At 45.8% G+C, this 26,335-nt stretch overlaps 1 protein-coding gene across 9 annotated transcripts in view; it reads right to left on the bottom strand.

Moving 5' to 3' along the window:
• LOC123768226 (uncharacterized) overlaps window positions 1-26,335 on the bottom strand; it is a 144,255-nt gene that overhangs the window by 79,349 nt on the left and 38,571 nt on the right. For all 9 annotated transcript variants that reach the window (XM_045758680.2, XM_045758677.2, XM_069307047.1 and 6 more), the window contains exons 6-10: window positions 23,064-23,266; window positions 21,659-21,839; window positions 17,014-17,104; window positions 16,510-16,674; window positions 4,821-4,948 (exon numbers count right to left, since the gene is read on the bottom strand). In XM_045758680.2, the coding sequence (XP_045614636.2) occupies window positions 4,821-4,948; window positions 16,510-16,674; window positions 17,014-17,104; window positions 21,659-21,839; window positions 23,064-23,266 (768 nt within the window). The remainder of the gene's footprint in view (window positions 1-4,820; window positions 4,949-16,509; window positions 16,675-17,013; window positions 17,105-21,658; window positions 21,840-23,063; window positions 23,267-26,335) is intronic.

Here is a 26,335-nt window from a genome sequence, read left to right on the forward strand (position 1 = left end):
ATTTCCTGTTATAATGTTATTGTTTGCTATTCTTGATCTTCAACTGGGTAGATTCAAGTCTTGTAGGAAGATAATATCTGGTACTGAGCTTGCTAGGTTATCAAGGCTAGTCTCAATTTTGTGTACCTGCTCACTGAATTTCTCAACTGTTGCATCTTATGTTTTGTACATGAATAATAATTTTTTTTTTTTTTTATTTTAATTCCTAGTACATCTACCACTTCATTTGTACAGTTTACAAGTTCTGTGCATATAAGTTCCAATTTAATATACAGACTTACTCATCTATCTGACCTATTTACTCTATCACATCTTCATAAATTATAATTTAGGATCCAGATTTCACTCTACGTGTACTCTCTTCTATAGATTCCTGTGAATGCTGCAAATATTGAATTAAACTATTAGAAAGGCTATTTATGAACTTAACTTTATTTCTCAATTTTGAATTTAGGCTTTATTTGCAAATGTAAAAGATTTTCCACATTGCATGTTGCTTCAGGTAGGTTTTGAGATCTCTTCCTTCTCCATCATGATCCAGGTTGTGTTGTAGTTCTGGCAATTTGTCAAATTTTGGTAGTTATACTGGTAAATACCCAAGTGTAGTTACAAGATGAAAGATACACTCAAGGTATCTTATTGTCTTCCCAGTATTCTATCATAAATTGCTTTGAAACTACTAACGGTTTTAGCCTCCACCACCTAGCATGTTCCATCCATCTACCACTGTTTGCAAAAATGAATTGAATTTTCAAATTGTTGAATTTTCAAATTTTCTTCGGCAGCTTTGTTTCCTTAGTTTGATGCTATGTCGTCTTGTTTTAGTTGTGTGTTTAAAATTTGTTGTCAATTTTTTTATTAATGTTATTATTCTTTTTATAGTAATCATATTACCTCTATCTTCTATATTCTAGCTTTGGTATATTTAAAACCACTAATCTTGTTGTAGCTCTTGTTTTTCAGTTCAGAAAGCCGTTTAGTTTCATGTCTTTGCACCTTTTGCTGTACAGTATATTGATGTGCTTCTTGAGATATGAGTACCATATAACCAGGGGTGCAGTGCCAATTTTATAGGTGCTGGAGCTCTGGTGGGCCTGACAAAAGTCTGCCATTTCCTATCCTGTTTCTATATATGTCACACGATTAAGTGATACCTGGTTGATGGGGTTCTGGAAGTTGTTCTACTCCCCAAGCCCAGCCTGAGGGCCAGGCTTGACTTGTCAGTTTTGTCCACCAGGCTGTTGCTTGCAGTGGCCCGCAGGCCCACATATCCACCACAGCCAGGTTGGTCCCTCACTCCTTAGAGAAAGTTATCTAGTTTTCTCTTGAAGATGTCCACAGTTGTTCCGGCAATATTTCTGATGCTCGCTGGGAGGACGTTGAACAACCGTGGACCTCTGATGTTTATACAGTGTTCTCTGATTGTGCCTATGGCACCTTTGCTCTTCACTGGTTCTATTCTGCATTTTCTTCCATATTGTTCACTCCTGTATGTTCTTATTTTATTGTGTATATTTGGAACCTGGCCATCCAGTATTATCCACGTGTATATCTCTCTCTCTTTGATATCTCTCTCGTCTCCTTTCTAAGAAGTACATTTGGAGAGTTTTGAGACGATCCCAATAATTTAGGTGCTTTATCGTGTCTATGTATGCCATGTATGTTTTCTGTATTCCCTTTAGTTCGGCAATCTCTCCCTGTCTGAAGGGGAAAATGAGTATCAAGCAATACTCAAGACAGGACATCACAAGCGATTTGAATAGTACAACCATTATGAAAGGATCCCTGAATTTAGAGGTTCTCTTAATCCATCCTTTCATTTTTCTGGCTGACGCAATGTTTGCTTGGTTATGCTTCCTAATCTTGAGTTATCTCGAGATGATTTCGGGGCTTTAGTGTCCCTGCGGCCCGGTCCTCGATCAGGCCTCCACCCCCAGGAAGCAGCCCGTGACAGCTGACTAACACCCAGGTACCTATTTACTGCTAGGTAACAGGGGCATAGGGTGAAAGAAACTCTGCTCATTGTTTCTCGCCGGTGCCCGGGATCGAACCCGGGACCACAGGATCACAATCCAGCGTGCTGTCCGCTCGGCCGACCGGCTTCCTAAATGTTAGGTCGCCAAACATCATTGTTCCCAAATCCTTTACATGCTGCTTTCCTACTATAGGCATATTTGATTGTGTTTTGTACCCAGGATTTGTTTAGGGTCCTCATTTTTACCATACCTGAGTACCCAGAATTTATCATTGTTAAACAATGTTATTTTCTGCTGCCCAGTCAAAACTTTATTAATATCTGCTTGTAGTTTTTCAATGTCTTCAGCAGAGGTAATTTTCATGCTGATTTTTGTCATCTGCATAGGATGATATGATGCTGTGACTTGCATTTGTGTGTTATCTGATATGAGAATAAGGAAAAGCAGTGGTGTAAGGATTGTACCCTGAGGTACAGAGCTTTTAACTGCACTTGGACTATTTTATTTGGTTGACTTACTTCTTGCATTCTGTTCGACAGAAAATTGAAAATCCACAGTCCTACTTCACCCGTTATTCCCACTGACTTCATTTTGTGTGATATCGCTCAATGATCACATTTATCAAATGCCTTTGTGAAGTCCATGTATACAGTTAGCCATGTGCCAAAGGAACGACTGTTATCCAACTGGGGTTTGTTCGGATAACTAGTGGGGCAGGCAGTCTGAATACAAATGTGCAATAAAGTTTGCCTAGTGACTATACACACCACCCCCTTGAGTAGTGTTCATACACTAATGGATGGCTCAAAAACTTTCAACTCTGCCATGGCATTAGGTACATTAGCGTACATGATAAAAGTCAGTCTGCTGAAGTTACCTCATCACCATTAATCTCCACTTCAGTCAACCCAACATTATCATCCACCACCTTTTCTATCTAAATAACTTGAAGATTATAGTTGATGGAGCATTGTTAACAAGCAGATCAGAACATATATATTGATGAGTACAAACAAAACTGTTGAATTTCTGCAAAAAAATTGTCAATCCTGCCCCCTCCCAAGCTTTTCAGGATGAATAACCACTTATTTGAACATAACATTTTATCCATTCAGTCATCAGTCCCAAGGGGTTCGGATAGCACGTGGCTGACTGTACCACATCTGCATTCTGTTTTTCTTCTAATGCCTCAGTGATTTTGTCATAGTGGTCAAGTGGCTGTGAGAGGCATGATCTTCCCGCTCTAAATCTATTTTGGCCTGAGTTGTGGAGATCATTGGTCTCCATGAAACTGGTGATCTGACTCCTGACCAGACATGGTAGAGTCATGTCTGCTTAAGCATTTCCATTATTTTTTTACTTTTTCTGTAATGTGGTCTGCATTCTCTTTCTGTCTTTAGTGAAAGGAACATGTTTCAGACAGACTTTATATACTTTGGAAGTCAGTTGTTTTTCCTTGAGTGGGATTTTTATTGAAACAGTTTCCCATTAAAGGTTTGTAAGTTCCCCATTTAATTTTTCCCAGTCTATCCTTTTATTCTTAAAATTGAATTTACCGAATAACCCCTCTTCCTTGATCGTTGTTTGAGGTCTAATGATGTTAATTTGCACTTCAATGAGCTTGTGATCTGAGTATGTGGTATCTGAGATCTTAATGTCCCAGATAATGTCTTCATTGTTTGTGAAGACCAGATCTAGAATATTTTTTCGTTCCTAGTTGGCTTTGTTATCTGCTGGTTGACTGAAAATTTGTCACAGAATCTAAGTACTGTAGTTCTCTAATCTGTGGTTAGTTATGTCCAGACAGATTTCCTGATATAATATTGTTTACTATTCTCCAACTTAGACTAGGCAGGTTGAAGTCACCTAGGACGATAATATCGGGTATTAGGTTTGCCAAATTATTAAGGGTATTCTCTATTTTGTTTATTTGTTCTGTGAATTCCTCAGTTGTTGCATCTGGCAGTTTGTATATTAGAATAATAACTGTTTATTTTCTGTATTTTTACTGCCAGTACTTCTACCACCTCATTTGTAAAGTTAAGGAGCTCCGAGCATACAAGGTCTTCTCTTATATACAGACTTACTCCGCCATGTGATCTATTTACCCTATCACATCTGTATGAATTATATTCTGGTATCCAAATCTCACTGTCCAAGAATTACCTTGCATGGGTTTCTGTGAAAGCTCCAAATACTGCATTTGACTTGGTGAGGAGGCCATTTATGAATGGTACTTTGTTTGTTGGCCTTGTATTTAGTCCTTATATGTTAGCAAAGATGAATGAGGTTACTCTATTTGGGGTAGTCTGACAGACTTTTCTGGCAGGTCCATTATGCGTGGATATTATGCAGTACTCTCCATATCTATGGAGAGTACTGTATAATTGTTGTAAATTTTATGTTTTACAATTTGCGTAAACTTATGTATAGGGAATTTACCATTTCCACGCATTCTATTTTTTCTCTGGATTACAAAATGGAAATCATCACAGAGCCTTCCAAACTTTATAGCATCATGGAAAGTAGTTACAGTATTACCATCCCATTTTAGCACACTGCTCCCCCTTCGTACTATTTTCTGCCAATATTGCCTCATTCCCTTCTCCCCCTCTCATTCCCCCAAATTCACTCATTCATCTTTTCCCCATCTTCAAATTCATTTCAACTTAAAATAATAACAATGATGAATGCTGAATATGTTTTGCCTCTGAAGTGACTTAAAAACCATTACCGAAGTTTAATAACCAAAACATACAACAGGCAGAAAAGAAAAAAAAAGAGAGTCTTCTCTGCAGGTGAATAAATATTAGAAAACAAAGAAAAAGGCATAATACCACTTACTTCATTTTAACGTCCTTTGAACCCTGTGATATTTTTGCACGTTTAAGGAACTCGTCTTCATCGTCTGAGTAAAATACATCTTCCAGCGATTCTTTAAACTCTCCAGCTAACAAAGCGTCTAAGGCATGCTGTGTAAATTGAGAAATATTTTAAGTAAAATTTAATTTTAATTAAATATATTTATGAAAATTACACCAACACGTAATTAACACAAGCAAAAAATGTATATAATAAACCAGCGTTGAATGTAATGAAATGCCATTTTCAGGGTGAGCCCCGGAGGCTCCCTGGAGCTATCGGAGCTAATGTGTGATACATTAGACCTAGGACATTAGTCAATGGAATTTAGCCAGGGACCATGTGCCAGAACCTGGCCCCCCTCAAAGAGGCCCCGGGAGCAATGGCTCCTGGAAAACCCCCTCTGTGGTTGGGGTTTTCCTTATCTGCCATCAACCGGGGTTAGGCACCCAGAGAGGTAGGTATAATAAAACATACCCCACATGGGAAGAAAATTGGAACCAAAAACCGAACAGAGGCAGAACCTCCGCAAATCTCAAGGAAACAAGCAAACGTCACACCACGCCACGGCACTGCTTCTTCGCGCAGCCCTCATCTCCCGGGGAAGGTGAGGGGAAAGTCCCGGACACCCCATGCCAACCACCCAGCACTCCAGTTCGGAGGTTAAGCATCAAATCAATGGGAAAACTGCTGACTGGAGGGCAGCAGACCGGCCGCCACACGCTCCTCAACACGAAGGCAACACAACTGGCTGCAACATGAAACCCACGAATGCCCAGGACTAGGAATGTTGACCAAATAACGGGCAGGCAGGACCCTGCTCAACCTCCAAAATTCCCACGCCCGAATATCAGCACAAGACATGTTGCCGAAGACAGCAGCCAAAGCGGCAAACTTCCAAAAGTCATGCGCATGAGAATAAACTACAGGCTGGCTAGACTTAATAACCCTGCAGACGACCTGGGAGACCTAAGCCCTGGAACAGCGAATGAGGGGAAACCAGATTAACCCAAAGCGCATCCCCGGCCACAGAAGCCGAGGAAGGCAGGTAACAGCGAAGAGCTACAACTGGACACAACACATGATGCACCCTCCAGCCTGACCAACCAAGTTTCAATGACCCAAAGACCCCTCCAGAAAGAAGCTGCCTCATTCTTACCCTGAAAAGGAGAAGGCTACAACCAAACAAAACGATTACCAGGTCCAACAGAGCAGAAATGCCCCGAGTTCGGACACCGAGCATGCAGCGCTTGAAACCAAGGCTGGGCAAGCCACCACGGGGCCACTAGGATGACTCTCCTGTGGTAAGACTCCAACCGAGCCAGATCGCAAAACAACAGCTGAACCATTGGGAAGAGGTACAGGTAACCGCACCTCGACCAGTCCTGCCGAAAGTCGTCCACCGCGAAGGCTCCACCATTAGGGTAAGGCGCCACATACATCGGGAGACGCCTCGACCATGCCAACGCGAAGAGGTCCATTTCTGGGAGTCTGTACCTCCAGCAGAGCCAACTGAAGGAGTTGGCATCAACTGTCCATTCAGTGTGAGACAGGCCTTCCGCCAGAATGTTGGACACTCCCGGGATATGAACTGCACGTAGATCCAAACCCTGAGAAACCAGCAGACGAGCCACTCGAAGCAACTAGCCACAAAGAGGCAAGGACCGAAGGGAACCCCTGCGGCTCAGGCAATGAACCACCAGAGAACAGTCTGAATGGAGCCGGATGGTCAGAATTCGAGCAACTCAAACCCTCCAAAGAGACAGCCAAACCACTGCAAACTCCTACACCATGCTTTGAGCTCGACGGAAAGATGGACCCAATCAACCCAGGCCTGCCTGGTGAGCACTTATCACAAAGCCCCAGCCGAGAGACGACGCATCCGTGAACACATCGGCACTGAGGCGCAAGGCACTGAACCTCGAAGAGGAAGCCGGTGACGCAGCAGCCGACGCAAGGCCCCTGGAGGTCGAATCCACCGATTGTTAGAGGTGGAAGTGGCGCCCCGAAAGAACCAGAACAGATGCTGAAGTGACCCGGTAAACCAACATGGCAAAATTTACCAGCCATGCCGGTAAATCATCATGGCGAAATTCAGACTTCCACACTACTGCTCGAGCAATTGCCAAGTGACCCGGGACCCCCCAGAAACATCTGAAGGCGGGACCGCAGTCACAGCAACGCTTCCGGAGGGACAGACATGGAAATGGTCCGAGAGACCCAAACAAGATCCAACCAAGTCCGAATCTGGAAGAGAACCAGATGGGACTTACGCCAGTTCACTAGGAACCCGAACCCGGCAGCTGGGAAAGAACCACACCACTGGTGAGCAAACAAGCAGACCAACTGGGAGCACACACCAGCCAGTCGTCGAGGTAGGCCAGAACCCGAACTTCTAGCAGACGCAGACGGGTCACTAAGAACCGGGTAAGACTCGTGAATATACGAGGTGTCAGTTTCAAGAAAAAAGGAAGGCAACAAAAGCGGTAAGCCCCACCATGAAACCTAACAAGTCCCTGAACCCCGGATGAATGGGAACACGACAATATGCATCCCTGTGGTCCAGGGACACCATCCAAGCACCTAGCTTTAACAGAAGCAAGACCTGAGACAAAGTGGTCATCCGAAAGGAGGGGCAAGGAATCTAGGGGTTCAGACACAAGGAAGTACTTCCTCGAGTACTAATGTACTAATGTACTGAAGGAATCTTCGGAAGGAAGGAGTTAAGGAACCCAAGGCAACCTGAAACAGAACCTGTGGATGAGCCGACCCCAAATCATACTAATAAAGGGAAGGAGGGGGGGGGGGGGGTTAAGAAAATCCCCTTTTCCTGCAACAACAACAAGCCCCACGAAGAGGGCACTAACACCCAGGCGGGGTCAAAGGGGGCCCAAGCCCCCCCGCAGGTCAACTTCCCCCCAGCCCCCAAGATCCTCCATATCGAACCCAGGGCAAAGCAGTCCTTCATACCCTCTACATTTGAAGAAAAGGTAGAGTCTAGGGTTACCTGGTTGATACCTGGTTAATGGGGTGCTGGGAGTTGTTCTACTCCCCAAGCCTGGCCCAAGGCCAGGCTTGACTTGTGAGAGTTTGGTCCACCAGGCTGTTGCTTGGAGCGGCCCGCAGGCCCACATACTCACCACAGCCCGGTTGGTTCAGAACGTCTTTTAGAAAACAGTCTAGTTTTCTCTTGAAGATGTCCACGGTTGTTCGGGCAATATTTCTGATGCTCGCTGGGAGGACGTTGAACAGCCGCAGACCTCTGATGTTTATACAGTGTTCTCTGATTGTGCCTATGGCACCTCTGCTCTTCCCTGGTTCTATTCTGCATTTTCTTCCATATCGTTCACTCCAGTACGTTGTTATTTTACTGTGTAGATTAGGAACCTGACCTTCCAGTATTTTCCATGTGTATATCGTACATGTACATTCACTTCTTTTCCTACCATCCTCCTCCTGTTAAGAAAAGTGTCCTCGTCTCTCTCTTCCTCCGCGCTCTACGCTTCAGCGACCCTCAGTTTCTTGATTCTGAAATTGCCTTTATCTACAAATCATTCTCTCGCCTTGGTTATCCTTTGCATTTCATCAACTGTGCCCACTCTCAAGCTAAACGAAATTTCTTTCATCCTAAACCTGCTTCCAACACTAGTAGCACTGTACTATGCCTTCCCTTCATATCTGAACTCAAAACTTTTACCAATACCTTTCGTCCTCTTGACATTAAACTCGCCTTTCGACAAACTAACACACTTCGTAGCAATCTAGTTCACACTGCTCCTCCTGCTTCTAATGCTGCTGGTGTCTACTCTATTTCCTGTTCATCTTGTCCTCTCCAATACTTTGGCGAAACTGGCCGTACACTGAATGACAGACTTAAAGAACACAAGAGAAGTGTTAAGTCTGCAGACACTAACAATGCTCTCTTCTGCCATGTGAGGGATTCTAATCATCCCATTGATTGGTCTTCCTCCAAAATAATCTTTCCTGCCTCTACTCTACACAGACGCCGTCTTGTAGAATCGGCTCTTATAAACAATGTACCCAACATGAACTTGAGTCCTGGCTTTGTTGCTGTGGACTCTTCCCTTTCACAGTATACTGTATACTCAAATGCTCTAATCTTTCTAACAAACGTGACTTAACATAAGCTTTCCCCCTTCCATTTCTTTCTTTCTCTTTCCTTTTCTTTCTCTCTTCTCCCTTTTTCTGTTCATTGTCTTCTCCTACGCTCCCTTGCTATCCTCTTCTTTTTTCCTATTACTATCTCCTTCGGTGGTTATAATAGGAGCTGCCTCGTATGGGCCAATAGGCCTGCTGCAGTTCTCATTACTACTATCCCCTACACCTGACTTTCCTCCTCAGCTCTCTCTTGCCTATTTATTGCCTGTCCCTACCTCCTCATCACAATCGACTTGAGAATGGTCCAGGACGGACCGAAACGTCGTCGTCCCTTCAATTTCTAGTGTGTGGTCTGGTCAACATACTTCAGCCACGTTATTGTGACTCATCGCCTGCACATGTGTATATTATTTGGTATCTCTCTCGTCTCCTTTCTAGTGAGTACATTTGGAGAGCTTTGAGACAATCCCAATAATTTAGGGGCTTTATCACATCTATGCGTGCCGTATATGTTCTCTGTATTTCCTCAATTTCAGCACTCTCTCCTGCTCTGAAAAGGGAAGTGAGTACTGAGCAGTACTCGCGACGGGACAACACCAGTGACTTGAGTACAACCATCATGATGGGATCCCTGGATTTGAAAGTTCTCGTAATCCATCCTATCACTTTTCTGGCTCACGCAATATTTGCTTGGTTGTGCTCCCTGAACGTTAGATTGTCGGACATCATTATTCCCAAATCCTTGACATGCTGTTTACCTATTATGGGCAGATTCGATTGTGTTTTGTATCCTGTATTATGTTTCAGGTCCTCATTTTTGCCGTACCTGAGTACCTGGAATTTATTGCTGTTAAACATCATGATATTTTCTGCTGCCCAATCAAAAACTTTGTTGATATCTTCTTGCAATTTTTCCATGTCTTCAGCAGAGGTAATTTTCATGCTGATTTTTGTGTCATCTGCAAAGGATGACACGAAGCTGTGACTTGTATTTTTATCTATATCTGGTATGAAAATAAGGAACAGCAGTGGTGCAAGGACCGTACCTTAAGGTACAGAGCTTTTAACTGCACTTGGACTTGATTTTATTTGATTGACTGTTACTCTTTGTGTTCTGTTCGACAGGAAATTGAGTATCCAGTGTCCTACTTTACCAGTTATTCCCATTGACCTCATTTTGTGAGCTATCACCCCATGGTCACATTTGTCGAACGCCGTTGCAAAGTCTGTGTATATTACATCTGCATTTTGCTTTTCTTCTAGAGCTTCTGTGATTTTGTCATAGTGATTGAGTAACTGTGACAGACAGGATCTTCCTGCTCTAAATCCATGTTGTCCTGGGTTATGTAACTCATTATTTTCCATAAAACTAGAAATTTGATTCCTAATCACTCTTTCAAAAACTTTTATTATGTGTGATGTTAGTGCAAATGGCCTATAATTTTTTTGCCAAGGCTTTACTCCCCCCTCCTTGTGCAAAGGAGCTATATCTGCAGATTTAAGTGCTGCTAGGTATCTCCCCTGTATCTAGGCTCTTTCTCCATATTACGCCGAGTGCTCACGCTACTGGTACTTTACATTTCTTTATGAATATTGAATTCCATGAGTCAGGCCCAGGAGCATGAGTGCATAGGCATATTGTCAATTTGTCTTTCAAAGTCTTCCGAGTTAGTGTTAATATTCTTTATATTATCTGCAGCTTGAATGTCATTCATAAAGAAGCTGTCTGGGTCATTAACTTTCATGTTGTTTATTGGTGTGCTAAACATAGCCTCATACTGCCTTCTTAGAATTTCACTAATTTCTTTGTTGTCCTCTGTGTACGTACCTTCAGTTGTAATTAACGGTCCAATACTGGTCGAGGTTTTTTATTTTGATTTTGCATATGTGAAAAAATATTTTGGATTTTTCTTTATCTCTTGTATAGCTTTCTGTTCCAATTCCATTTCCTCAGCCTCGTATGATCGCTTCAACGTTTGTTCTATTTCTTCGAGCTCCCTGTTTAGGTTTATTTTCCTTTCTAGTGATAGTCGTGTCTGTCTAAGCATTTCTGTTATTTTTTCCTCCTCCTGGGGAAAAGGAGGGGAAAAGCAGAAAAAAAGGGGGCCTACTGGTGGGACCATAAAGCCTTGGCAAGAGAAACCGGCTTGAATGCCTCTGTCCTCGGTCCAAATGGGGCAGCCCCCGAAGCTGCCCTGAGTCTCATCGCCAACTAAACCTTGCTCCGACTCCAAAACCGAAAGAAGTTTGGGGTGGGGTGGGGTAGGGGGGTAGGGGGTGGAACAACAGGAAAAGAACCAGGGAGTGTGGACCGAACCAAAGTTGAAGCGACTAATGCCCCCAAGTTCGAGTCCCTATAACCAAAACGAGGCAGCCTTGGGGCATCCGGGTGGGCAACCAACCTAGCGCGTTGCAGCAACCTAAAAATAGCATGCAACGAGGATGCCATCTGTACCCGAATATCAATGTTATCAGAATGGGTAAACTGGAGAACATGCAGAGAACACAACTCGCCAGACTCCAGGTCAAAGGTGTCCTTGACCCAACGGGCAGCATGACGGAGGTAAAAGCAGTGACTGTCACCCTGAGACAAGGGCACACAGCAACTTTCAAACTCGTACGAGGCGAGCTGGAACTCGGAAGACCCAGCCATATATCCACCGAGCCCCAACAGGGTTTTCCAGGGCCCGTAGGCTGACTGCTATGGGAAGCTTGGGTAAGGTGTTGCCGACATATTACACCCAAAGTTAACAAGGAGGAGATCAAAATACTGGAACCCCTGCAATGTGTACAATCATAGGGCCTAGCGGAGGGTCACCAAAATATAAGTGGTCCAATAGCCACACCAGACAGACCCCCACTAGGCAAACAAAACAAAAAGGAAAAGAAAAAACTGCAAAGTACAATGTCCACAGAGGAAACAGGAACCGGCCACTGCATATGTAAGTCGGCTGCGTAACACCTTGATGCCCAAACCAGCAACAATACAACTCCCTACCCAAGGCCAAACAAGGGCCAGGAAACCCTAGCTGGCCCCAAGGGTGGGGTAAATGCCAAGCAGCAAAAACCCCTACAGAAATAGCGTCCCGAAGGCACCAGGGAAGATCACCATAACAAAAGGATAGTACTCACAGGGCACTTAGGGAAGGCCATCGTAAGTGCATGCAACCCTGGTACACTTAAGTACACTTAGCCACCACACCACGAACAGCAGAGGACACTACTAAGGCAAAACACTGCCAGGAAACCGAGGACAGAGTTGGCAACTGCCCCAGATCGCATTAGCCAATGGACTGGAGTGCTAGATGTCCGGCATGGGGGGGTCCGGGGCTCCCCTCTCCCAGGGAGGGGAGGGCTGTGTGGACGAGTGGAGTGGTGTGGTGTGACGTTTGCTCGTTTCCTTGGGAATTGAGGGAGTTATGCCTCTGCCAAGTTTTCGGTTGCAATTTTCTTACCATGTCGGGGGATCTGTTTTGTTATGCCTACCTTTCTGGGTGCCTAACCCCAGTTGATGACAGATAAGGAAAACTCCCAACCACAGGGGAAGTTTTCCAGGGCCATTGCTCCCTGCGCCTCTCTGAGGGGGCCAGGTTCTGGCTCGTGGTCCCCAGTAGGCTGAACTCCATTGCCCAGGTCTAATGTACTGCATATTAGTCCTGATAGCTCCAGGGAGCCAAAGGGGCTCCCCACAGATAAACAGCATTGACCGTAATGAAATGTCTCTTTCCGGTGGCTCCTTGTTGCTAGCCATCTGGAGAGCTTCGCCCAAATTTATCATACCAGGGTCTTGTGAGTTATTGTGAGCCTACAGGGACCAGAGACCAAAACCTGGCCCCTTTTACCGAGGCACAGGGAGCTGAGAATTCTAGATCACTCAGATGAGAAAAGGCCACCAGGAAGGTAAAGCAAAACAAGACAAAAAACTATAAGGTAATCAATACAGAAAATGAAACCCTGAAATAATCCACCCAATAATTAGGATTCAAACCCTTCAGCAGAAACTGTCCACTACTGGGCCTCCACTACTACTCTCCACTACTCTCCACTACTGGGGCCTCGTAGCCTGGTGGATAGCGCGCAGGACTCGCAATTCTGTGGCGCGGGTTCGATTCCCGCACGAGGCAGAAACAAAATGGGCAAAGTTTCTTTCACCCTGAATGCCCATGTTACCTAGCAGTAAATAGGTACCTGGGAGTTAAGTCAGCTGTCACGGGCTGCTTCCTGGGGGTGGAGGCCTGGTCGAGGACCGGGCCGCGGGGACACTAAAAAGCCCCGAAATCATCTCAAGATAACCTCAAGATAACCTACTGGGTGGCAGCACTCCCAGCTAACTCACCAGTCACTGACCAAAGGAAGACCAAAACTGAAGCCCCAGAGGAAAAGGGAGGGAGGGTCCAAGGAGCACCAAACACCCACCAGAAAGAGGCATTTTATTATATTCAATGCTGAATTTTGGGAGGACTCCAATGGTGGCTTCCTATTGCTAATTAGCAGCAGAAAAAGCAGAAATGTGATCCACCAGGTGCAGAGAACAAAAAACCATACCCCTGAAGGGGAGAGAACCAGATCAATAAAAAAAGATCACCCAAAGATCATCACCCAAAGCAGACCAGATAACACACAGGTAGTAAACATCTGCAACCGGACAACAAATTATGCACCCCTGGCGTGAACCATGAATCAATAACTAATGGACACCTCAGGAAGTCAATCATCTCATTCTTAGCCAGATAAGGAGGAGAATTCTGCAAACAAAAACCAGCCACCAGCGCCAAAAGAACACAGCCCCACACTTCTGTAGGAGAGCATAAGCCCCCTCCATCCAAACCTAACAACTAGAAGCACCAACAAAAACTCCCCCCCCCCCCCCCAGGGAAAAAATCATAGACCAAAGGAGAAACTCAGAACCAAGGAGACAATGACAATTTGTGAAACAGCACTGGGGCAGCATCAACAATGAACACCAACAAAAGCTGCTCCACCAAGTATGAATGAGAAGAGCACAGTACTCTATTTGGCATAAGATGCAAATCCAGAAATAGCCAAGACAAAAAGGGACAAAACCACTGAAACAGGAAAATTTATGACATGAAAGAGCCAAAAAACAAATACTATTGCTGAGGCGAAAGACACAGGCGTGACTCCAACAGCCCAGCCACCAGCAAACCATACAACGGGTGACGATAGACCCGAGTCAGAAACCCCGCAGACTCAAATCAGCATGGAAGATCTCTTGACCATTCCGCTGAAAGAGGCAGAGCCATGGTACGTCACAAAGTTTGGACACTGCCAAAAGAGCTGGCAACCAAAACTGAACCAGAATGATCACCCAGCCAGATAAAATCTCTGGTCTGGACAATACCTGGAGAAACAGGCATATCAGAGGAAACAGGATAAATGAACCTTCACCTTGACCAGTCTAGCTGACAGGCAACAACAGTAACAATCTAATGAATGAGGAACAGACCCACGTAGGAAGAAGCTGTTTATTTCAATCTGATGTGAAGAGGGGCCTATTTGGGGCTCCTGAACATCTCACAGGGAGATATTTGGGCATGGAGCTTGCATCTGAAGATCTCAGCAGAGGCCAAAGGGCTGAACTGGAGGAAGCAGGAAAAATACTTGGAGACAAAATCTTCCTAGGGAAAACACATACAGGGAAGTAAAGGCTTATCCACAACCGCTTGACCAACAGGCTAGTAATCAGGGGCCTCTCCAACATCAGATGGAGATAAGACTGCAGGCACAGCAGAGCCACCACCTGCTAGGAAATGAAAACTGACCAAAAATCCCTTATCAGACAAAACCATGTCCCCCAAACAGAACCAGCATCAGAGGTCAGCGGTTGTTCAACGTCCTCCCAGCAAGCATAAGAAATATTGCCGGAACAACCGTGGACATCTTCAAGAGGAAACTAGATTGTTTCCTCCAAGGAGTGCCGGACCAACCGGGCTGTGGTGGGTATGTGGGCCTGCAGTCTGCTCCAAGCAGACCGATTGGCCTAGTGGACCAAACTCTCACAAGTCAAGCCTGGCCTTGGGCCAGGCTTGGGGAGTGAAACTCCCAGAACCCCATCAAGCAGGTGTATATTATTTTATATCTCTCTCGTCTTCTTTCTAGTGAGTACATTTGGAGAGCTTAGAGACGATCCCAATAATTTAGTTGCTTTATCGAGCCTAATGTATGCCATATATGTTCGCTGTATTCCCTCCATTTCAGCAATCTCTCCTGCTTTGAAGAAGGAAGTGAGTACTGAGCAGTACTCAAGATGGGACAGTACAAGTGATTTGTATAATACAACCATTGTGATTGGATCCCTGGATTTGAAAGTTCTCATAATCCATTCCTATCATTTTTCTGGCTGATGCAATATTTGCTTGGTTATGCTCCCTAAACGTTAGGAAGCGATGTGTCAATGCTGGCACATCAGGTTTGAGTTTGGAACTCAATCTCCGGACTTTAAGTTTCAGCTTCCACCTGTCCAGGTGCTGCCAGGTGAATCAAACTAGGCTATGCCTAAAAGGCTTGGCACAGATGAGAGACAGTGTTTATACAAAATCACTGGCAAGTACTTGTGTCTTTTACTCGCAACCACACGACTTCATATACACCTTATCCTTGATGTGACCTCAGGTAGCTGACCCCTGATGGTAGCAGCATCTATGACTGCCCAGTATTTCACGAACTACAAGAAGGAAGAATTTTCTAACAATGAAGATGACAGTGTTGTAGCTTCTGGAACTCTTCAACACGAAGTCAGCTTCAACACGTCATGAACAATCCACAGCTATCCATGCAATTGTTACAATCGAACTGGTTCCACTTCTTCCTAACATACTGTAATCTTATTATTTACCGTTTACCCACAAATGATTGTTGGTTCATGGCAATAATAGCAATGATAATTTGGGCACCATTAATCAATGTAGCCAGGCTCTTCACACCACGTTGCATCTACTTTGGCCAGTGGTAGTTGCAGACATGTGCTTAGAATGCTTGCATCTCCTTGACTCAAGTTAGCTGGACTCTCCCACATCGACACACCTCTATATGAAACCAGTAATCACGGAATAACCTCTTTAAAGCCTTTCCTCCGATTGGTTCCTTCCCAGAATTCAGCTGACATCATCAGGGATGAGTTTACTGGGATTACAGCCTTGGCTATACCAGATTCAGGTCAGGTATTACCTGACGAGTATTTGTAATAAGCCTAATATAACTATTTTTTAGTCCACCAAGGACATCAATAACTTCTTAAATGTCCAGAGACCAGCAACTTTAACCTATACTCTGCAAGTATAAGGAAATTGTATAAAACTCTCCCTTCACCTTTTTATTTGTTATTTTTTAAGTAGAGTAATAGCTATACAGTGAAAAGTGTTATCAAATATTTGCTACTGTACAAAATTAATATTATGGAGGAAGGAGTGGAGTGTGATTAGCAACAAGAAACGCTTCACAAATGTGAGTCCAAAAAGAGATAAAGTACATGGGTCAAATGCATGAAAATGGATTCAATAATCCTAGACTATGAACACTAACACTTCCTTACCTGTACATGATTATATATAGCAATGGCACTTTTAGCTTGTCTTTCAGTAAATCCCATTTCAACAATACGAACTATTCTAACTTTGCGAATTTCCTCTTGAGCTTCTTGACAACCTTTGTCTAAACGAAGAACTTCTTCAAAGGCAGATTCAGCATCTATATATTTCTGAAAAACATAAGAATTAGTATTAATAGGCATCAAATCACTATTAAAAATAAAACTAAGGAATATCTCTATATATCAATTTTCAAATACAGTACAGTATCCCCATCATAAGAGGACCTAACAGTCATTAAATAGACTTTTTATTTGGTCTCTTCAAAATCAACAAATGTTTTATATACAGTGCAATACATCTTCTTACTATTATTTTCTTTCTCTAAATGTAGACATAACCAAAGCAAAACTATCCGAACCTAGAAATAACCTTAAATCTGCTCAGGGTTCATTTAAATTTAGTTTTGTCCTTAACACAAATCACAAATACAATCTTGCTGTACTTACTCCTAATCCTCTAAGTGAAGTGCCTTTTCTGAAATGTCCTTTAGGCCACTGGGGTGCTATCTTAATTGCCTTCTCGGCATCTTTTAATGCTCTGAAAGATGGTCAAGAGGACGTCAACTACAGTACATTTATTAAATTAAAATAAGAATGTTAAGGATATATCAGTAAAGAAGTCCAAATTCAGTACAGTAGTTAAATACTATATATAATGTGAGAATAACAACAAACGATAGATATTAACACACTTGTGTTTTGATACCTTAGGCTGTCTTAAATCCCCTTTATAAAATAACAAATATATTTATTATGCAATCTGTATTTATTTTCTTTGTACCCTATGTAAAAGCAATTATTTGCAAGCAGTATGATAACAAAAGTACAGTACAGTATAGCAATAAAACAAACAAAAGTAGCACAAACAAAACAATACAATGACGGCTCACTACTCTAATTCAAATCAAAGTGGACCCCCATACAAATTATATGCAGACCCAGACAGGATAAACATTAAAACCAGCAGACACACTCAAACCCTCTAGGAACACCACCCAGCCATCTACCACCACACCGCCAGAAAAACAGAGTAAGGACCAGCATAAGTACCACATTGAGTGGGTCTCCTCCAAGACAAACGAGAACGCTACTAAGAATCAGATGAAGATGAACCCAAAAGCAGTGCTGCAGTCATAAAAAACCAGCATTGAATGTAATGAAACGCCATTTTCTGGGCGAGCCCCAGAGGCTCCCTAGAGCAATTGAACTTATATGCGATATACAGACAGCCACTTGGTTTGCGAATTTGAGTTATCCGAAAGTTCCAGTTTCCCGATTGGGGTTGGGGAGTCACGCTACATGAACTAAGTTCGGGTGAGGATGCAGTCTCTCCAAGACCAGCCTGAGGCCAGGCTTGACTTGTGAGAGCTTGATCCACCAAGCTGTTGCTTGGAGTAGCCCGCAGGCCCACATACCAACCACAGCCCAGTTGGTCCGGCACTTCGTTTAGAAAACAATCTAGTTTTCTCTTGAAGATGTTCACGATTGTTCCAGCAACATTTTTTTATGCTCGCTCGGAGGATGTTGAACAACCGTGGACCTCTGATGTTTACACAGTATTCTCTGATTTGTGTGCCTATGGCACCCCCTGCTCTTCACTGGTTCTATTATGAATTTTCTCGGAGAACCAGCAAGTCCAACATAGGACAGCAAGAAGCCGAAGCAGCCTGAATATACTATGCAATGGCGGACACCTCAAACAGGAGAGGGCAAAAGGGCGAAGATATCCTAAGAGCCAAGGCCCAAGCGGATTCCAGAGAGGAGGCAAGCACAGGCTGCTGACACGCGAGCTGGGAAGCATAAAACAGCGCAACCCACATCCCGCAAGATCGGGGCGAAAAGCTTCAGCCCGGTAGCCGATGAACGAGCCACCGAGGCCAAGGTGCCAGAACCAGAAACAGCCCCAAGCGCCCCCACATCCTCTGTGAGCTAGTCCAAAGACAGCTCGAGGAGAGAAAAGAAACGCAATGCCAAAGCCAAAAGGCCCCGGGCACGCAAGTCCTCAGCCACCTGCGCCGCTGAAAGGGAGGGAATCTGCACTTGAAGCTGAACGACACCAACATCCCAGGGAAAGGCAGGAGCAAACAAGCACTCATCGAGGTGCTCTAGGTCCCCCCCCCCCCCAGGAAAACCTCCAGCACCGTCAAAGCCTCCTGCCACTCAAGCGTGCGGGAACCGCAGGAGTGCCAGGCCTCCAAGGTAAAGACAGGACTGTCCGCCAGCCAGGATGACTCCGAAACCTCGTAAAGGAACCAGGAAGGGAACGAAGTCCCAAACCTGAAAACCGAGGGATCCATTGCCGAGGCATAATCCGGGTCACGCAGGTGGTTTGCCGCAAGGGCCGCCCGCCCCGCAGCAGGTTGGATGCGATAAGCCAAAGACTCCGGAAAGACGGAACCGAAGCACCTGGGGAAACACAGAACCGAACCAGGGGAGGGGCAGAAACCAAGTCCAACTCATACACAGAGGGGGGGGGGGGGAAGAAAACCTCACCCCCTTGTAACGGTAAGTCCCCGCTCAGAAGGCAGAAAAACCCAGGCCGGGTCCAGCGGGGCCCAAGGCCCCCAAGGCCCCCAAGTCAGCCCCTCCCCAGCCCCAAAGTCCTCCGCAGGACCCGGGGCCGAGTCTTCCCCTCAAGCACCGACCCCACTAGACAAGGCCGGCGCAGCCGTAGAAGCTGGACAGAAGGGGGGCCCACTGGTCAGACTCAGAGGTTTCGGCCGGGGGACTAGACTCGAATGCCTCCCTCGCCACACTGGAAGGGGCGTCCCCCGAGGCTGCCCGAGTCTCTAGACCAACTAAACCCTGCCCCGATTCCGAAAACCCTCAGATGTTTCGGGGTCGGAAGCAGGGGAGGGGGACCAGAATGAACAACAGGAGGTGCGGACTGATCAACCAGGGTCGAGGTAACCCCCACCCCAAGTCTGGGTCCCTATAAGCAAAACGGGGCAGCTGCGGGACATCTGGGTGAGCAGCCAACCAAGCGCATTGCAACAAGCGAAACCTTGAATGCAATGCCTGCGCAGCCTGTGCCCGAAGATGATCATTCGCAGATTGGGTGAATTGAGTCACCAGCAAGCAGCAAAATTCACAGGACTCAGGGTCAAAAGTGTCACCGACCCAACAGGCAGCGTGATGGAGGCAAAAACCGTGAGGGTCGCCCTGAGACAAGGGGACCGAACAACCCTCAAACTTGCATGAAACGAGGGGGTACTCTGGGGTCGCATCCATCAGACCCACGCGTGCTCTAGGGGCTTCCCAGGGTCCTGAGCATTTACTATAAGAGGACTTGTGCTCAGGTTAACCCAGGCAGGGTACTACTAACCGGCGCCCAAAACTACCAAACAAACAGTCTACAGCTGAACCCCAGGGACGTGTATGCTCACAGGGACCTAGCAAAAGGTCCCCGTGAGGCACCACCAAGGGCTCCACCAAGTATCAGGATGAGGCCAAACACCAGTGGCAAGAAGGGCAGAACTACCAAGGCAAAAAGAAAAAGAAAAACAAAACACCGCAAGAGGACAACATACCCCAAGGAACAAAGCCGACTGCTGTGATTGGTGACAAGCTGCACAGCACCCTGCGCCCCTTACCAGTGCAAAACTGCCTCCTACCCTAATGTAAACCAGGGAGACTAAACACCCAAGTACCCAAAGGGTGGCTGAAAAACCGAGCAGTTAAACAGACCCACAGTGGCAGATCCCAAAGAACCTGCGGAAGGAAACCCCAAGCTCCATGGGCAGTACTTACCTCCAGGTAAGTACTCCCTAAGTGCCCTGTGGAAACAGGGCACTTAGGGAAGGGAATCCTAGGCACATGCAGCCCGAGTACTGAAGATTAACTCCTGGCACTCGCACCCCTGGAGTACAGCTGCCACACACAAGGCACAGTGTCGTAAAAGTCTGGAGCCAGAGCACACAACCGCTGCCTATAGCATCTACCTCAAGAACTGGGGTGTGGATCGCCGGCGCGGTAGGTCTGGGGTACCTACCTACCTTGAGGCTACCTTGAGGTGCTTCCGGGGCTTAGTGTCCCTGCGGCCCGGTCGTCGACCAGGCCTCCTGGTTGCTGGACTGATCAACCAGGCTGTTAGACGTGGCTGCTCGCAGCCTGACGTATGAGTCACAGCCTGGTTGATCAGGTCTCCTTTGGAGGTGCTTATCCAGTTCCCCCTTCCCCCTCCCGAGGAGGGGGGGGGGGGGGGGAGCAACGGGTGACGTCATACTAGTTTGCTCGTTTTTGTTTGGGGAGTTCTATTCACTTGTTCGGCTTTTGGTAGCAATATTTTCACCAGAATAGGGGGTTGTTTTGGGATACTTACCATTCTGGGTGCATGACCCGGTCGATGGCAGACATACTATGCTGCCAACCACACTGGGGCTTCTATAGGCCATTGCTCCCTTTACCTCTCTGAGGGGACCAGGTTCTGGCCATGGTCCCCAGTAGGCCCACAAAACTCCATACACATGACTGATGTCAAAGTCTGACATCAGCATATCAGCCTGGATAGCTCCGGTGAGCCGTAGGGGCTCCCCCCAGAATTTTTTTTTAGAAAGTTCCCTTTTGCAAACAGAGGGGTAGATGGTTGGAACAAGAGAACGTGGGAGGCCAAAACCATCAGTAGTTTTATAGCATCATATAACAGTACTGGGAAGATGGGCCATCATGAATGTAGTTCTCATCCTGCAACTGCACTTAGGTAATAACATTTCCTTGGCCTCTCACACAAAGTATCACTGAATTATATCATGATATCTTAACAATAATGACTATAAACAATAATGACTAATTGTATGTTATTAAACCTTTCTTTTAATTTATTTGTAAACATAAGACAACACATAATTAAGTAACTTGGCCACTAAGCACTGTAATGTGGATGCCATTCAAGTAAACCAATAGCATGACCGAGTTGTGATTTTGGCCAAATTACCCAAAGATTTGAGTTTGTGAGTGTCCAGTGTAGAGTACTATTAACATTCTAGTTCAGCACAGCACCAGCTGCACATGGCTTGGTTCACTTGGAGAGGGGAAGCTGGGTGGTCACCAGAAACACGATTGTTGACATAAGCAAAATCCACATTAAACGTACTTTTCATGCTGTCCTAGCTGATCATAGCAATAGGATCTGTTGCCAAAGAAGCGGTGATCATTAGGATCCAGACGGATGGCATCAGAAAAAAGGCGAACAGCTACAGAATATTGGCCTACATTGGCCGCCTCATTGCCTCGGATGGCCAACTGGCGGGATTGTAGCACCACTGGGTCGATGCCTAAGAAAAGATAAGAAAGTACTGTATCAAAAACTTTAATGTTATAAAAATATTTAGCTAAACCAAGAAAATACTTACCTGTAGACAGTTACCTGCAAGCAATTTCAATAGTTCTCCTATTGAAAAACACAAGCTGAACTCCATAACAAATTCAAGTGGGAAGGTGGTGGAGACCAAAATCCTCAGTAGTTTTAAAGCATTATATGACAGAGTTCTTAGAAGGCAGGACACCACCATAGCTCTCATCCTTTAACTACACTTAGGTAATTACTGGTACAGCAGTGCCTTAACCCTTCAACTGAACACATCAACCAGGGATGATTTTATGTCAAGTGCAGAAAACAGAGTTCCATATCCGTGTCCTCTGGTTTCAAGTAAACATCCACAATGTTGAAAAATGTTGTGGGTGCCCACTCCTTGGCAGGAAGACCTCACTTTGAACAAAGTAACAATGAGTAACACATGTCTGTCCAGCATACAGAGCCGCCATGTGACACACACTACAGAACCACTTAAATATGAAGAAATTAACAAGAAACTGCTAGAATTGGACGATGATACTGACAGATGATTCTAACAGTGATAATGACTATTCACAAGGCTATGATGTTAAGTGACATGGACAGTGAACTCCATGAAACGGTGGAAGTATCTAGGATGAGAATTATTCCAATACTGTCACCACGTCAAGACGTCACACGTATCTTTGCCACAAGCTGTGTTACCTTATGTCCTTTAGGCCATAAGGTAACACAGCTTCAGACTTCAGAGCAAATGATAGTTGGATTGCCAATTTAAGGAGGCACAATCACCAAGAACAAAATTTGCAGTGAAAATTGAATGCAGATATAACGTTGAGCCATTACAAAAAATTAAGAACATACATTTTTTCTAACAATCGATATCAAATCTATAATGGTGATGAAACAGGTCTGTATTGTACTGTAAAATGTGAATGTTGAGAGAATAATTAGTATGCCAGGTATAAATGGGTGAGAAAAAATACCTCAAGAGAAGATTCCTATCTTGAGACTCTCCTCGCTAAATAGCATGCAAGGGAAGATAACCGTCAAACTACAGGGTTTCAGCTAGTCAAAGCTGAGAATCTCCAGAAACTGCATGATTAAAAGTCAAATTCAAGAACAAATACTGTACCAAGAATTCCAAATTGAGTCAACACAATAAATTATATAGTACAATACATATATGAAGTCTTGTCCTTACTTGCAGAAATACCATCGTCTTCCTCATGACTTCCTCCTTTACTCAGAGCCGATTTCCGTCGATCTTCATTTTTAGATGTAGCGCCAAGTCCTATTTTTTTACCTGCTGCAGTTGCAACAAATGCTGAATTAGGATCCAAACCCTGCCCTTCCTCTTCATCGTCATCATCGTCGTCGTCGTCATTGGATCCAGAATCGTCTTCCCTGATGAACAAGTAGATATACAACATCAATAAAATAATGCAGTAATGGTCTGAGATATTGATAAAAAACCCAGCGTTGAATGTAATGAAACGCCATTTTCTGGGTGAGCCCGGAAGCTCCTTGGAACTATCGGACTGATATATGCTATATTAGTCTTGGGTATCACTCAAAGGAGTTCAGCCTAACGGGGACCACGAGCCAGAACTTGGCCCCCTCAGAGAGGCACAGGGACCAATAACCTATGGAAACCTCCAAGTGTTTGGGAGCATTTAATATCAGCCATTGACTGGGGTTAGGCACCCAGAAAGGTAGGCACAATAAAACAGACCCCCTACTTGGTAAGAAAATGCAACCAAAGACCAAACAGACAGACAGAATTCCCCAAAACTTAAAGAAACAAGCAAGTCACACACCACTGCTGCGCCGCTTGTCCGCACAGCCCTCCCCTTCCTGGGAGGGGGAGGGAGGAGCCCTGGACCCCGCCACCCCCAGTGCCAGCTACTTACACTTCAGTTCAGAGGCTGAGCATAAAAAACGAAAACTGCCGACCGGAGGGAGGAGGGGTGCAAGACAGCCTCCAGGCTCACCCAGAAAATGGCATTTCACTATAATAAACGCAGGATTTCTGTGGAGAGCCCCTTCGACTTCCTGGAGCTACCTAACCAAAGACAAGTAAAAGAGGGACTTACCCGGGAGGCAGCCACCACACGCACATCAACTCTAAGGCAAGACAACTGGCTGCACCCTGCGACCCAAAGCCACACACAAACGACCAGGACCAGAAATACTGACCAGATAACAGACGGCCAGGATCCTATTCGACCTCCAAAATCCCCACACCTGAATGTCAGCCCAAGACATGTTGCCGAACCCAGCAACCAAAACAGCAAACTTATGAACGTTATGGGCACAAGGGTAGACCTATTACTTGGTAATAGCCAACCAAGGGATGGTTGGCTATTAAGTTTAGCCAACCATCCCTAGTTGGCTAGACTTAATAACCCTGTGGATGACCTGGGAGACCCAAGCCCTGGAACAGGGAATGAGGGAAACCAGATCAACCCAAAGCGTGTCCCCAGCCACAGAAGCCATTGTGCGCAGATAACGGCAAAGAGTTACAACCGAAAGAAGTATACCCCGCCAGCCCCAAACCCTCCTGAAGGAGGAGGAGAAGCCACCCAACGCTATCACAGGCCGTAGGAACACGACCTGAAATGCCCACAAATCATGGGAGTATGCGGGAGCAAACAGTGCGAGACTCCCCCCATCGCACAGAACCATCTTCCACACCCTCTACCCCAGAAGAAAAGGCAGAGTTCAGGGGAAGGGCAGCAAAGAAAGAGGTCTGCTGGTAGAACCCAGAAGCTTCAGCAGAAGGAGCGAGCTTGAATGCCTCTGTCTCTGACTCGACTGGTGCAGCCCCCGAAGCAGCCCGAGTCTCATGACCAACTAAACCCCTGCCACAACTCCGAAACTCTCAAACATTTGGGAGCCGGGAGCAGGGCGAACAACGCCAATCTGGGCAGGACTTGCGGGTGTGGACGGAACCAAAGTCGAAGCGACTAACGCCCCTAAGTCCGGGTCCCTATAACCAAAATGGGGCAGCCCCAGGGCATCTGAGCGCGCAACCAACCTAGTGCATTGCAGCAACATATACCAGGCATGCAACACGGATGTCGCCTGAACCTGAACCTCAGTGACAATAGAATGGGTAAACTGGAGCACGAGCAGAGAACAAGTCTCGCAAGACTCCGGGTCAAAGGTGTTGTTGACCCAACAGGCAGCGTGACAAAACAGGTGACTGTCACCCAGAGACAAGGGCACAGAACAACCTTCAAACTCGCACAAGGCGAGGTGGAACTTAAGAGGACACATCCATCGGTCAACCTAACCCTGACGGGGGTTTCCAGGGGCCTTGTAGGGGTGTCTTCTACAGGAAGCCCAGGCAAGGCACTGCTAGCCAGTTAAACCCAAAAGCTTTGACGGTCACCAATATACCGTATATGGACTAATAGCCAAACAAGGCAGACACCCTCCTGGCAAGAAAAACAAAAAGAAAACAGCCCTGCAAGAGTGCAACACCCCCAGAAGGAACAGGAACATGGCCGCCGTGCAGGTAAGCGAGAAGCGCAGCACCTTGCACCCCAACTAACACCACCACCACTTCCTACTCAAAGCCAAACAAAGGCCACGAAACCCCAGATGGCCCCAAGGGCGGTTTTTGAGCAGCAAGAACCCCTACGGAAGTGAAGTTCCCGAAGGCTGTATGGAAGGTAACCATAGAACTCTAGGGTAGTACTTACAGGGCAGCCCTCGAAGCAGCCGAGTCTCTCACTAACGAAACCCCACCCTGACCCTGAACCCCGCAAGCATCAGGGAGCTGGAAGCAAAGGAGAGGAGAACGGCAAACAAAGACTGATACCAAAACGAGGCAGCCCCGGGGCATACGGCCAGGCAACCTATACCTTGCATTGAATGCCGAAGGTGCCTGGACCCAAGATCAAGAACAGGAGACTGGGTGAATTGGAACACAAGCAAGGAATACCACTCGCAAGGCTCTGGGTCAAGGTGTCATTGACCCAACAAGGCAGCATGACAAAGGCAAAAACGGTGATTGTCACCTGGAAGCAAAGGGACAGAGCAACCTTCAAACTCGCACTTGGTGAGGTGGAGTTCAGTGAATCCATGGGTCCAAAGAGCCCCACTGGGATCTTCCAAGGCCCTTAGGCTGACTGCTAAAAGAAGCATAGGCAAGGTACTGCTAACTGTTTGGCCCAAACCACTGAGAAAACAACTAAAGCTAAACCCCTGCGACATGTACAATCACAGGGGGCCTAGCGGGGAACCACCAGAATAACAGAGGGTGGATAACAACCGAGGGGCAGACCCTCACCAGGCAAAACAAACAAAAGAAAAAGAAAATCCTGCAAAAGCACAATGTCCCCAGGAGGAACAAAACTGGCCGCTGTGTATAATGCCAAGCTGCACAGAACCTTGTGCCCCTACCAGCCAAGATACCACTTCCTACCCAAGGCCAAACAGTGCTATTGAAAGTTCTGCCTATCTTCG

This window comes from Procambarus clarkii, chromosome 59 (genome assembly GCF_040958095.1).
Source record: "Procambarus clarkii isolate CNS0578487 chromosome 59, FALCON_Pclarkii_2.0, whole genome shotgun sequence".
In the NCBI taxonomy this organism is placed as follows: domain Eukaryota; kingdom Metazoa; phylum Arthropoda; class Malacostraca; order Decapoda; family Cambaridae; genus Procambarus; species Procambarus clarkii.